Consider the following 12,398-nt stretch of genomic DNA (forward strand, 5'->3'; position numbering starts at 1 on the left):
CTCAGGCCCTCCTGAGCAATGAGCCAGCTTCCCATCAGCGCCCTCGGTCAGCCCTTCCACCCACCGACCCCAGTGAGCGTCTCTCCCTCCAGCTCTGGTGGTCAGCCTACCTTTGTTCCCAGCTCCTGACCCGTGGGGCTGGAGGCCTCTCGGGTTTGAATGTCCATTTCAGCAAGCAGCCTCTGGCCCTGGCCAATCTGCCTGCACAAGGCTTCGTAGTCCTCAATCAGGCCCAGGACATGGCAGCCACTCTTGCTGGCCCACGAGCAGTGGTCAGCAGCTGGGCAGGGCATGCAGAGGGTGCTGGCAGCCGAGCTGCCATTGTCACAGGAGAGGGAGTCCATGTCATTCCCAGACAGTGGAGGAGTCTCTGAAGCTGTAAAATGAGAGGCTGGATGTCAGATCCACCGAAGCAGTACCCTGAGTTCAAGGAGTTCACGATGCTGAGGCCAGCAAGGAGAGCAAAGGGAAGCCCGTCCATCCAGTGCCTTGTGACACAAGCCCGGACGGGAAGAGGGGACCAGCTCCAGGGCCTCTGTCTAACACCCTGCATGGGGCTTATCATTCATCTTGTGAGAGAGGCTCAAGCCAACTCAGCCAACGCTTGCCGACCAGAGCATGCTGGGCTGGCAGAAGAGCCCAGATGCAGCCAGATGGAAGAAGCTGGGGCTGTATTCCAGCAGGCCAAGGTCGAATGGGAACGCAGACAGGGCAGGAGCAACAGCACGGTGGTGTGGGTGGGGCAGGGAGAGGTCAGGGACGCTGGACTGAACAGGTGCCAGTTACACCACACAGAAACAATAGCCTGCTGCTTTCTGCCTTTGGAGCCACGCAAGTGAGGCGAATCATGTGGACTGCAGACAGACAGCAGGAAAGGCATCACAGACAGCCCGCCTTCATGCTGGGTCTGGAGGAGGCAGCAGGGCCTTCCCGGGCAGAGACCAGGACCGAGGGGTCTGGAAATCACAGTGAGAGGAGAGAGCAGGCCTGTGCACAGGCTGGTGCCCTGTCCAGGCAGGGCTGAGGCTGAACAGGCTCACTGGGGCTTGCTCTCAAAGAGCCTTGAAAGCCACACTAAGGGGGCTACACTTTACCCCAAGGCAAGAAGAACCCCGTGAGGTTGCACTGGGAATGGATTAACCGGCTGGGAGGAGATCACCAGCTCATACTGAGTAGCAGAAATCCCAGAGCCCTGCCAATCGCCCTCCTTTCCTTACTGCCATACCCGCATGCCAGGCCTGCTTCATACCTGACCCTGGTGTCACTGCTCGGGTGGAATCAAGCAGGTCAAATGAGCTCCCGTTTGCCACAGGGCCTTTGTCGCCATCTACAAAGTGCAAAACAAGAGAAGGAAAATAAGTAGTTTGTTTCCTTTCATCGGCACTGGAAAGAGAAGGGACTGAGAACACAGGAACACGCACACCCGCATTCATCCAAATCCTCCCCCAGCACCTGTCCTGCCAGGCCCTGAGAGGACACCAGGGCGGCAGAGTGACCAGGCCTGTCCCTTCCCTGGAAGAACCTTCTTGTCAAACAAGTGAACAGGTGGTTTCATTTCCCTGTGGTCGGGGTTCAGGGTGGGAGCTCAGGTGAGAGGCGCTGACCCCAGCAGGGCTTCCCAAAGGCTAACACCTGTGCCGTGTTTTAAGCGCAATTGTGAGCGATCCACGGGGAGGAGGAGGAAGGAAATGCCAGGTAGCAGAATCAGCAGGTGCAAGGACACAAAGGACCGGATTACCACACAGGAAAAACAGCAGATCCCACCACCACGGCCGGGCTCAGGGAAGGAGGTTGGTGGGATGCAAGGCCAGAGCCTTGGGCACTGTGGGACTCATTTAAGGGCTTTAGGCGGGGCAATGACAAGTTTGAGATCTGGGTTTTGGGCTGGCGGAATGAACTTGGAAGCTGCTGCAGTCACCGAGATGAGAGAGGAGAGTGACTTGCAATAGGTATCGGGGTGATGCATTTGAAATGCTGTAAGGAGGCAAATTCAGTAGACACTACACAGACGACCCGTGCGACGCTTTGTAACTCAGAGAGCACATTCCCATGGACAGCTCAGTGGGCGGACAGGCACTGTAACTCAGATTCATGGGAGGAAGACCAAGGGGTGGAGGAAGAAGTGATCTGCCCAGTGTAACCCAGCGTGCTGCTGGCAGAGCGCTGCCTGCGTCTGGGTCTTAGCCCTGACCTGGGCTCCTTCCCACCCCATCCCCACTCGGGGGTGTGCTGACTACACCCAGCATCTCCCAGGATTCTGGGGATGGCCGGCGCCGCGGCTCACTAGGCTAATCCTCCGCCTTGCGGCGCCGGCACACCAGGTTCTAGTCCCGGTTGGGGCGCCGGATTCTGTCCCGGTTGCCCCTCTTCCAGGCCAGCTCTCTGCTGTGGCCCGGGAGTGCAGTGGAGGATGGCCCAAGTGCTTGGGCCCTGCACCCCATGGGAGACCAGGAGAGGCACCTGGCTCCTGCCATTGGATCGGCGCGGTGTGCTGGCCGCAGCGCGCCAGCTGCGGCGGCCATTGGAGGGTGAACCAACGGCAAAGGAAGACCTTTCTCTCTGTCTTTCTCTCTCACTGTCCACTCTGCCTGTCAAAAAAATTTTTAAAAATAAAAAAAAAAGATTCTGGGGAGATGCTGGGGAGCCCGGTCAGCTCTGTGGAGCCGGTCCCTCCAAGGAAACTGCTCACAGCCTAAGACAGCAGCCTTTAGAACAGAACTTCACACAGACGCACTCAGATGCACTCCTGGGAAGGCTTTTGCAAAGAAATGCTGCTGCCAGCGGAGTCAGCCTGATCCTGACTCGAGGAAACTGGAGGCCTTTCTGCTGAGACAGCACCGAGAGCCTGAAGCTCGCTCCCCGAGGCCTCTCGCAAGGCATGCCCATGGCCACCTCCAAAGCACTTTAGCTGCCCCAAGCCTCCTTCCCGGGCCCCCAGCATGGAAGCGCTCTCCCTGCATCAATCTGCTCCAGCCCACCCCCACCATCCCTGGGCCCCACGCCCTGAGAAACCCCTAAAAAGGCCCAGGAGCAGACCTACGTTCAAGATCTAAAGCCCGATGCTGATTAAGTCGTGCCAGAACCACTGCCTCCGCACACTGCTACCGTGTGGTGTGGTTAGAAGGCGACACTGCGGCACCTTCCCAATCTCCTGAGACTCCTCTAGTAGGGTGTTAACCTAACAACACTGTTGAATAGCAAAAAGGATAAAAGTTCCAAGTCAGAGACCACTTCAGTCACCACAGGGTCAAGTTTGGTGACTGACTAGAATCTGCAGGCATCATTAGGGTGGCAGTGACAATGGTGTCCTGGGCAGGACACACAATGGCATAAAAGCTGCTTTGGACGATGTAACTGCACACCTGTATCTGATTAGCAAATTAAAGGAAATACACAAAGTTAAGGAAAAAAAACATGTATCACACTGGGTGTTTTCCCTTCATTTTTCTCAGATTGTTACTATCAAAAATTTTTAACTATCTGAGAGAAATCAATGAACCAACCACTCCAAGTTCTAAAGCAGACTGACTGGGTGCTCCTTAGGACATTTTTAATTTTTAAATTGGAGGCAACAGACTTAGTTTCCAATCCAAGGAAAGATAAATCCAACGTTTGTGCAGTGCTTCTTTATGAAGTGCACTGATGTCTCTGTCCCGCTGGAGGCACACACCCCCTGAGGGCATGCGGATAACAACCCCAGACACCTGAGGCTCCGGAAGTTGTGGTGGGCTCAGGAGCAGTGCTGGACCCAAAGTTAGAAATGCTGTCTGGCTCCAGCTCTGCCACCCACCCGCTGTGTCGCTCTGGGCAAGCCCCACTTCCTCTCTGTGCCTCGGTTCATTCAGGCACACAGCAGAGAAGGCCCGGCTGACTGCTTTGAGTCTGACCTCGCTGGGCGGGTGGCAGAGGTGTCCTGTCCTCTTCCTGCTACCTTTCACAGCCTCTCCAGGGCCTCACAATAAACTCAAAACAGAACCACTGGCTACACCTACCAGGATGCTTCCAGATCCTGAAAGACGCTAAGAGCCAGACCACAAAATTGGGGTTCTCTTTTAAAGACAGGACTATGTGGATGGGAGGAGCAAGCCCAGAGGCCACGAGTTGAGACGCACCAGGCAGAGATTACACCATTTTGCCAGAGGTACAGCTAATTAGCGGCTGGGTCCCCTGGCTCCTACAGTATACTCTGTCTACTGTCAATGGAAAGACACCTTGGGGGAAGGGCACCATTCAGAAGCACTCATGTCACACGCATACACACAGAGCTGCACTGTCGAGAGAGTGAGAGAAGCAGGTGCGTACCGAGTCTGTCTAGTGGAAGGGGCCGCTCAGGCATGGACGTGGCTTGCACAGCCACAACCAGGGCTCCTGACGGGGCCTTCTGGGCTCCCTGCGCCAGCTGCTCCTCCAGCTTGCTCTGCAGGCTGTGGCTGGTTTCGATGCTCCTCTCCAGTTGCTGCCGCAGAGCCTGGATCTCCATCAGGAGGCCGTGCAGGTCGCTGTGAGCATCCTGCCCCTTCCAACCTTCCCCCGATGCCTCTGTCCTGGCCTCTGTGGACAGGTGAGGGAAGGATTGCCATCTTCCACGAGCAGAGGGTCAGCCATTGCAGGAACTCCACAGCGTTTTCCACCCACCACCACTAGCCACCTCCCCCTTCCTAAGAATGAGGTACAATTTAAAATAACAACCCGACTTTAAAAACAAAAATATTGGCAGACTTAATTGCTGCTATTCCACAGGCTAAATAAGAGCTGGAAATTAATTTTCGCTTCTGGCCATAAAAGCCTAGCAAATTGCACACCAAACCCCGAAATTATGTCTAGTAGTAATAAAATCTATTTGGGCTGGAATTATAGAATGAAAGGGGATGATTTTAAGAGCTGCAGTATATTAAAAAGGCACAACAGAAGGGATAAGAGAAGCAAGTTGAGGAGAAATGAAAGCTGCGAGATGACCCTTTGCTAGATAAACTTTCAATAGGGAGAAACCATCTGGAAAATTAGCTTAAAAAAAACCTCACTGCACCTCAAAATTGATTCTGGAATGTTAGACCTTACAGTTGAGTCACTCTGATCTGGTATCTCTCTCAGGATTCGGACAGCACCAGAGCCAACAACCATGCCCAAAGTCCAACACGTGGGAGCCCCTCCACAAATACGGGCTGCGAGGATGGGCACCAGGAAGTACATATGAGCAGGGAAATTCTACTGCACACTATTTCTTGAGTGCCCACTCTGTGCCAGGTTCTGTGCTAGGACACTTGTAATAAGTGATCTCCTTCAACTCTCACCAGCGCCTACTGGAGGGACAGGGTGAACAGACACGCTTGGTATAGGCAGAAGCGGGTCCCAGGGTTCAGTGCCCCATTGAGGCAGAGTGGGAATCCAGATCTCAGCCAGCCCAACTCCTGAGCCGGGGCCTTCCACTCTTTCCGCTCCTTTTTAGGAAGACAGGCCCGGAGGGCTTGCTTCATAACCTACCGACTTCCCAGGAGGCCGTCTTGGGGTTTGCTGGCAGCGCTTGAGGAAGGGGTGTGCAGCCCTGCCCCCGCCCCCTGCCCCCAGCCACCCGGTGTGCGCGCAGTCCCAGGACCGGCAGGGCCTAGGGAGAGCGCCGGGTACCTGGCGGTCTCCTGTGCTCTTCCTCCAGCTTCTCATACACCTTCAGCTCCACCCGGAGGGACTGCAGCAGCTTGTCGTTCTGCGAGAGCAGCTGCCGCCTCAACTTCACTTCCTCCTGCACCCTGCAAAGGCCCCACCACCGGGGTGGAGAGGTCAGCTCCACTTCAGAGTGGCGGACTCAGCCCCCACAGCACAGGGGAAGGTGACAGGGACGTGACAAGCACGGTGATGAATCTGAGCCGGCCACTGACACCTGTTATCAGATGCACTAAAACGTAGCTCTCTCCAATCCTCAGCTCAGATCTGAACGAATGCAGGCTCAACAGCACAGCCTGGTCTGAAACCCAGGAACATGTGATGGCAGAGACGCTGGCCTGGGAACCACGGGGACAACAGTGACAGCATGACAGTCTGCAGGGACTACACGAGAGAGCAACCGGCATCCTCTGCGGGCTAGGGCGGATGCGCATCACTCCTCTGCTCAGGACCTCCCAGCGGCTTCCTGCCCCACTTGGTACAACACAAAGGCATGGCTGGGTGTCTGGTCACCGCCCTGCCCCCAGCGCCTCCGTCCAGACACACAGGCCTCCCTGCTTGGCCAGACCTGATGCTGTTGAAAACACCCATTCCCCCTCTCACTCTGCTCAGCCCCCTGTTCAGAGAGCATCTCTTCAGATCCCGCCCTGGCCCTCCTTAGACACAAGGTGCAAGCCGCTCCCCAAGCCCTCTTCTCTTTCCTTACATTTTCTCTCTCTCCACATAGCCTACGCCCAGCACACTCATGACGGGCCACGTTTACCGTCTGTGGCTCCCGCCACGATGCAGCCCACGGGGGTCGGGGCGTGGCGGCGCTACCTGCTCAGCTCGCTGCGGCTGCTGCAAATCTCCTGGATCAGCTGCCGGTTGTGTGTCTCTTTCTCGCTGAGCTCCCTCTGCAGCCTGTCGTTGTCTCCCTTCATGGCGGCGTACTCCTGCCCGAGGTGCTCCAGGGCCGCCGTCTTCCTAGAGAGGGACTCTCGTAACTTCTCATTCTCCTTCTGTTTATCTGCAGACACAAAAATGCGCCACTGAGAAGGGACACCATTTGTTTTCTCCAATCTGATTACACAAATACAGCACTTCAGCTGCAGCACTCCAAGAACACAAAAAAGAATGAGATTTAATCTGGCATTTATGACTTCGGCATTCCAATTATCTTATGCATTTTGGGCAGATAAATCTGCCAACATCAAGGTTGCAGATTAAACGTCACTGGGATAAAACGGGCCTGGTTTAATTTCCTATTAAATAACAGGCCGTGCAAACCCAGTTTCTTTGCCATCCCAGACCAAACAGTGGCAGAAACTACAGAAGCAAGAAGCAGGGCCCCACACTCGGTCACAGGTGTTGGGCGTGCACAGGATTCCCGCAGGAGGCCAGCGCCCTGGCCCACTCGCTCCTCGGCCACGAGCACAGCCTTTTGCCGGAGGAAACAAACACTCCCAGAGACACAGGAGAAAAGTGGTCCAGAGCAGTGTGCTGGAGGCAGTGAGGGCAAGTTCAAGGGCAGCCTTGCGACTCCACAGCTGTGATGGAGGGTCTCCACCTCTCTGTGCCTCCGCTGCTTCACTCTGCTGCTGTGAGAGTAGCCGAGATGCCATTCCCAAAGGGCTCAGCAAGGCACCTTAAGCACTCTGGGAGCTGCAAGCGCCCCCTACGGCCAGGCGGCTGGCAGTGCCGGAGGTGGAGCCAGCACCAGCCGAGCAGACATTCACCCCATCAGGACTTCACATGTGCCATCTGAGTGGTCTCCGCAAACTGAAGGCAGCTGGTCTTGCTCTCCTCATTTCTCAGACAGGAAGATGGGGTTAACACTTCTCCACGGCCACACAGGCCATCGGTGGCAGGGCCACGGTCAGACCAGGCTTTGTGACTCTACTCTTGAACGCACCAGGGAAATCATGCAGGCTCTCGTCGGCTCCTCGGACTCCAGACACACCAAGCTGCAGAGAATTCCCGACTCTCCACTCCTCACCTCTGCCCGCTAGGCTTTTGCTCTCTTCCTTTGGCCGCTCCAGCCCTGAGCACCTAGGCCAGGCCCTCATCCATCTAGACTCAGTTCTTGAAGTCCCAGTCTCTTGTGGGTCAGGTGGCCTTCTCCAGGGTCCTGCAGCTCCTTAACCCCTCTGAATCTGTCCCCTGAGCTGGAAAACAGGACTAGCTGCAGGCAGAGCTGCTGTGACCACTGAAGGCTACAAGCTGGGGGACAGCACCGTGGCACAGCAGGTTAAGCTGCCTCTAGACACCAGGATCACATACTGGAACACCAGCTGCTGTGCTTCTGATCCGCCTCCTAGGAAGGCAGCAGAAGATGGCCCAAGTGCTTGGGTCCTTGTCACCCACATAGGAGACCCAGATGGATTTCCTGGCTCCTGGCTTCTACCTGGCCCAGACCTGGCTGTTGTGGCCATTTTGGGGGGTGAACCAGCAGATGAAAGATCTGTTTCTCTGCCTTTCAAATAAACAAATAATCTTGAACAAAACAGGAAACCAAGCCAGCAGGGAGGCATGGGACTGGAAGCCCAGTCGGTCAGACTCCCGTGTCTGCAGTCTTCCCGAGACCAGAGGGCTCTGGGTCCCAGTCGCAGGCAGCTTCCTTCTTACCTCTGGACCCTTTCACGAGCATTGTATTGAGGGCCTGGTTCTGCTTCCTCAGGAAATGAATCTCCGATGTCAGAGAACTGTGCAGCTCTGAACCATAAGCAAAAACGTTTGTAGATCCTACAAAAACACACACAGGCAGTGATTCACCTTGGACGGCCTCTAGGTCAGCATGGAAGAAACTTCCTAGAAAAGAGTCTTAAAACAAGAAGAACCAACACGCAATGAAAATCACTCCTGTGAACTACATACAGCATTAGCAGAGCCCAATGGAAGCGAGAGAAGGCCTGAAGAGGAGGTGAAAGGGGGTTCTCCCATCTTACCTGTCCTAAGGGTGAGCTCCGGGCTGGCGAGGGGGTGGGGAACAGGTGACATCACACCACAGATGTCTCTCCTGGGACCCACACTCACCCACCTGGCTACCACTGAGGCGGCTCAGTCTGCAGAGCCAAGCTGGGCCCCTTCCCCTTCTACACTCCATTCTCTCACCTCGTTCCTGCCTGAGGAGATGGCAACGCCACAATCCCTAACCTACACTGCAGACCTGGGAGCCATCCCACAGCACTCTCCCCCACTGCCCAGCTGAGCAATCATGATGGCTGATTCTTCCCTCAAAACGCCGTGGATGCCAGCCTCCTGCTCTCTGTCCCTGGGCCAGGCTTGACCACCCCTGCTCTACCCCTGCCTCTGTGGGATCCTTCCTGTGGAGTGACCATCCCAAGCACAGTCCACCCATGCTTAGAAATGCCTAATGACCCAGCCCCCGGCAAGAGGCAACCAGGCTAAGAACAAGGTCCGAGCTTCCCAGTCTAGACCGCCAGGAACTCCATGTTTCAGCTCCAATCTCACGGCACAGCCCACACCTTCTCCCCCTCAATGCTAGCGCTCTTCACTGCAGTCAAACTGGGCCACTTCTGTGCCCCAGGCAAACCCTGTGGCTACACACCTCTCTGACTTTGCAGAATGAGGCATTCCTTTGCCTAAAATACCCATCGCCCTCTTTACCTGTCAAGATCTCACACCCCCAACTCTTAGGTCCAATTCACTACTTCTAAGTATAGATGATAAAGATCAAGGGCTAAACTTGGACAGAAAGGGCCAGAGTTCACCTCCTCAGCTCTATATTCCTCCCCAAGTTCTATTTCCTAAAACCCTACAAACTTCCTCTACATCCAGCCTAGATGGCATCTCCTTCTGACCCTTCCATGATCCTCCAGCTCAGCACTGTCCACCTTCTGAGATCTCTGCCCACATGCACTACCCGTGCTCACGGCAAAGAGAGCCACGGCTGCAAGCCACCATCCTCATGGGGCAGGAGTGCTTCCCCTCCCAGACTTCCACAAACAGGCAAAAATGCCAGGTCCCTGCTCTCCCAGCCACCCTGAAGGGAGAAGAGTCCTGTGCCACTTCTGGCCGGTGGTGAGACATGACGGGAGGCCTGCCTGGGGCTTCTGGGAAGAAAGACCACCCACCAGCAGAAAAAGAGAAGGCAGGGAGCTGCCCCACCCTCTTCCCCATGCTGTCCTGAGAGGAGGAGATGCTGGTATTGCCTCTTCAGATGCTTAACCCCAAGCCTGGTGATCACTGAGCCTCACACCCTGATCAGAACTGCACTGCTCTGGACTTCTTGCTACACAGGAATTTTTGTTTTTGTTTTTGTTTTTGTTTTTGTTTTTTTACTCAGTTCTGTAACTGCAGCTGCATGTTTCCCGTACACAGCTGAGTTCCTCTAAGTTCTGAACACCCCGTGAGGAAGGTGCTTCGGCTCTTGGGAGAGCTGCACAACACAGCCTTCTTCTCACGCTTCTCACAGTGTCATGTGTCCCTCCCCACAGTCTCCCTCCACTCTCCTGGCCTCAACTATGGCTCTGGCCTCTACACAGCTGCATGGCCTCAGGCAAGCCACAGCACTTCCCTAAGTCTTCATTACCTTAATAAAAATAACTGATGCTGTTACTGATACTGTTATGACTGCCTGTCTTAACATCACAACTGACGATGATGGCTGGAGCCAAAAACAGGACCAAAAAAAATCTGGTCTGACTCAGAGCAGGAAAAACTCTCCAAAAGTTTACAACGAAGAGGGCTCAACTAGTCGCTCTTCTAAGGAATAATTAGGCTACAGAACAGCTGCTGGCACTCTCTGCACCTGAGCAGCCCCTGAGCTGGTGAGGCCACTTGTGATGCTTAGGGGCCGGTCTTCCTCGAGACGCCATCACATAAGCTCATGTAGCTGGTGACAAGCTGCGAGCTCAAACGCTGGAGATGACAGTTTTTAGCAACATTCCACCTCCCCGTAGCAAGGAGCCATGCCTTTCCCAAACCCACTCCCAGGGCGAACCTTTCACAGCAGGGGGAGGCGGAGCCACTGCCATTCCTTTGTCTTGCGGAGATTGTGACAGCATGGTGAGAGCGGCATGTCTTTCCACCAGTGTAAATACTTTATGAATGCCTTTCTGTACGCCTTCCCATCACAGTGAATTACTCTCCAGAGCAATTGCCTGCTCCATTGTAGCTGCTGGCCATTTGAGCCCCCAAATAATTCCATAATTGGATTTGCCAGGGAAAATGTAAACCAGAATGAATCTAATTCAGGCATTACCAAGAGTGAATGTGAAGGGCCCAGGCGTGCTTTCCTTTCCCGTGTTTGATTCAGATTAATCAGATTCCCTGGGGGTGAGAGGGGGAAGATGCTGACGGGGGCGGAGTGCCTGAGAGGGAGGGGCGTGGGAGGGGACATAAAAGAGCGGATCTGTTTACCTCGCAGGCGCAGCACAGAGTGTAGGACAGACAGCCTTCAGGGGTGATGGCTATGGCGGGCTGGAGGAATGAAAACTAGACTCCAATGCTGCCATCGAAGACTACCTTTCCAGAACCCAGCCAATTCATCTCTAAAAACAGGAATGACATTAAGAGTTCCCACCCAGGGCACAGCTTTGCAATGAACCTTGTTGAACCTTGTTGTGCTATACAAAGTTATTTTACAATTGTATAAAATACAACTGACAACGATGATGAAAGCAACCATTCATTTGGTGGGATCCTACTCATGACACTGCCTCATTAAACTGCACAACAGCCCGGTTCTATGAAACAATTAGGACTGGTGAAGGGCCCAAAGTCAGGGAGCCAATACAGAGAAGCAGGCGTCATCGCCCAGCTTCCAAATGAACTTGAAATCGGAGAAGACCCCCTAAAATTTAACCTGAAATGTGGCCCCTTATAGTTCCACAGAAATGCTATTCAGGGTGCCACATGTGCTACTGGAATTTGGGGTGCCTTACGATTTCACCACGGGCTTATTACTAAATCCCCGATATTAATAAGCCCGAGAGGGTTCTTGCCTAATATTTAGATAAGAATTCTAAATACCGGCACAGATAAACGAGGCAGCATGGTACATTTTAAGCTTTTATTTAGTGAGGAAGGTGCTTAGGAGAGTGAGAGCTTTATTTAAGAGAGAGAGGTAAATGGGGGTTCATACTGAGCACCAGGAAGCAGACACGTGGAAGAGCATCTAGGCCAAGAAGCCTAGAGCACATGGCCCGAAGGCCATGCGCCCTGGAGGCGCAGGGCTACAGAAAGCCCTGTCCTGGCAAGAGGCCAGGGAAGCAGAGCAGGGCCCGGGCACACTGTGCCCTAGGCTTTTAACCCACTCCAAAGGGGAGTGGTTAATTAACCTGATTGGCTGGTGGGCACCCCGGTGTAGCCAGGTAGGGGAATGAGGCTACACAGGGGCGTGGCAAAGGCATCAGGTAGGAGCATGAGGTCGCACAGGGGCGTGGTCTTCCAGTTCACAAATCTGACCAATTTTAACCTGTATGCCTGCCTACTTCAAACTCAGGCCCTTCCAAGTGCCCCACGCTACTCTCAGCCTGGATTCTTCAGGGAATGGAGTCGTGCTTTCTGGAACAATAAAGAAAAAGTGTGTGCATGACACGCTGCTCAATGCAAACAGACAGAACTGTGGAAGTGGAATGCGCTACCTCTGGGTGAGATGGAAAATAAGGATATATACTTATATTTGCATAACGAAATCACTCTATGGATAAAGGTGAAACTCAACAAAAGTAGGGGGAAAGATCAGGGTCAACGAGTGAAGAGTGGAACTTCTAATTCTTGAACTATGTGAAGGT

The 12,398-nt window shown here is 54.1% G+C and overlaps 1 protein-coding gene across 7 annotated transcripts in view; it reads right to left on the reverse strand.

The window, feature by feature from the left end:
- CDK5RAP2 (CDK5 regulatory subunit associated protein 2) overlaps nucleotides 1–12,398 on the reverse strand; it is a 208,362-nt gene that overhangs the window by 21,756 nt on the left and 174,208 nt on the right. For all 7 annotated transcript variants that reach the window (XM_017350098.4, XM_089301654.1, XM_089301655.1 and 4 more), the window contains 6 exons: nucleotides 8,266–8,382; nucleotides 6,478–6,667; nucleotides 5,623–5,744; nucleotides 4,303–4,551; nucleotides 1,250–1,327; nucleotides 111–376 (listed from right to left, as the gene is read on the reverse strand). In XM_017350098.4, the coding sequence (XP_017205587.4) occupies nucleotides 111–376; nucleotides 1,250–1,327; nucleotides 4,303–4,551; nucleotides 5,623–5,744; nucleotides 6,478–6,667; nucleotides 8,266–8,382 (1,022 nt within the window). The remainder of the gene's footprint in view (nucleotides 1–110; nucleotides 377–1,249; nucleotides 1,328–4,302; nucleotides 4,552–5,622; nucleotides 5,745–6,477; nucleotides 6,668–8,265; nucleotides 8,383–12,398) is intronic.

Source organism: Oryctolagus cuniculus, chromosome 1, assembly GCF_051225735.1.
Source record: "Oryctolagus cuniculus isolate XC-2025 breed Fujian yellow rabbit chromosome 1, ASM5122573v1, whole genome shotgun sequence".
Lineage (NCBI taxonomy): Eukaryota > Metazoa > Chordata > Mammalia > Lagomorpha > Leporidae > Oryctolagus > Oryctolagus cuniculus.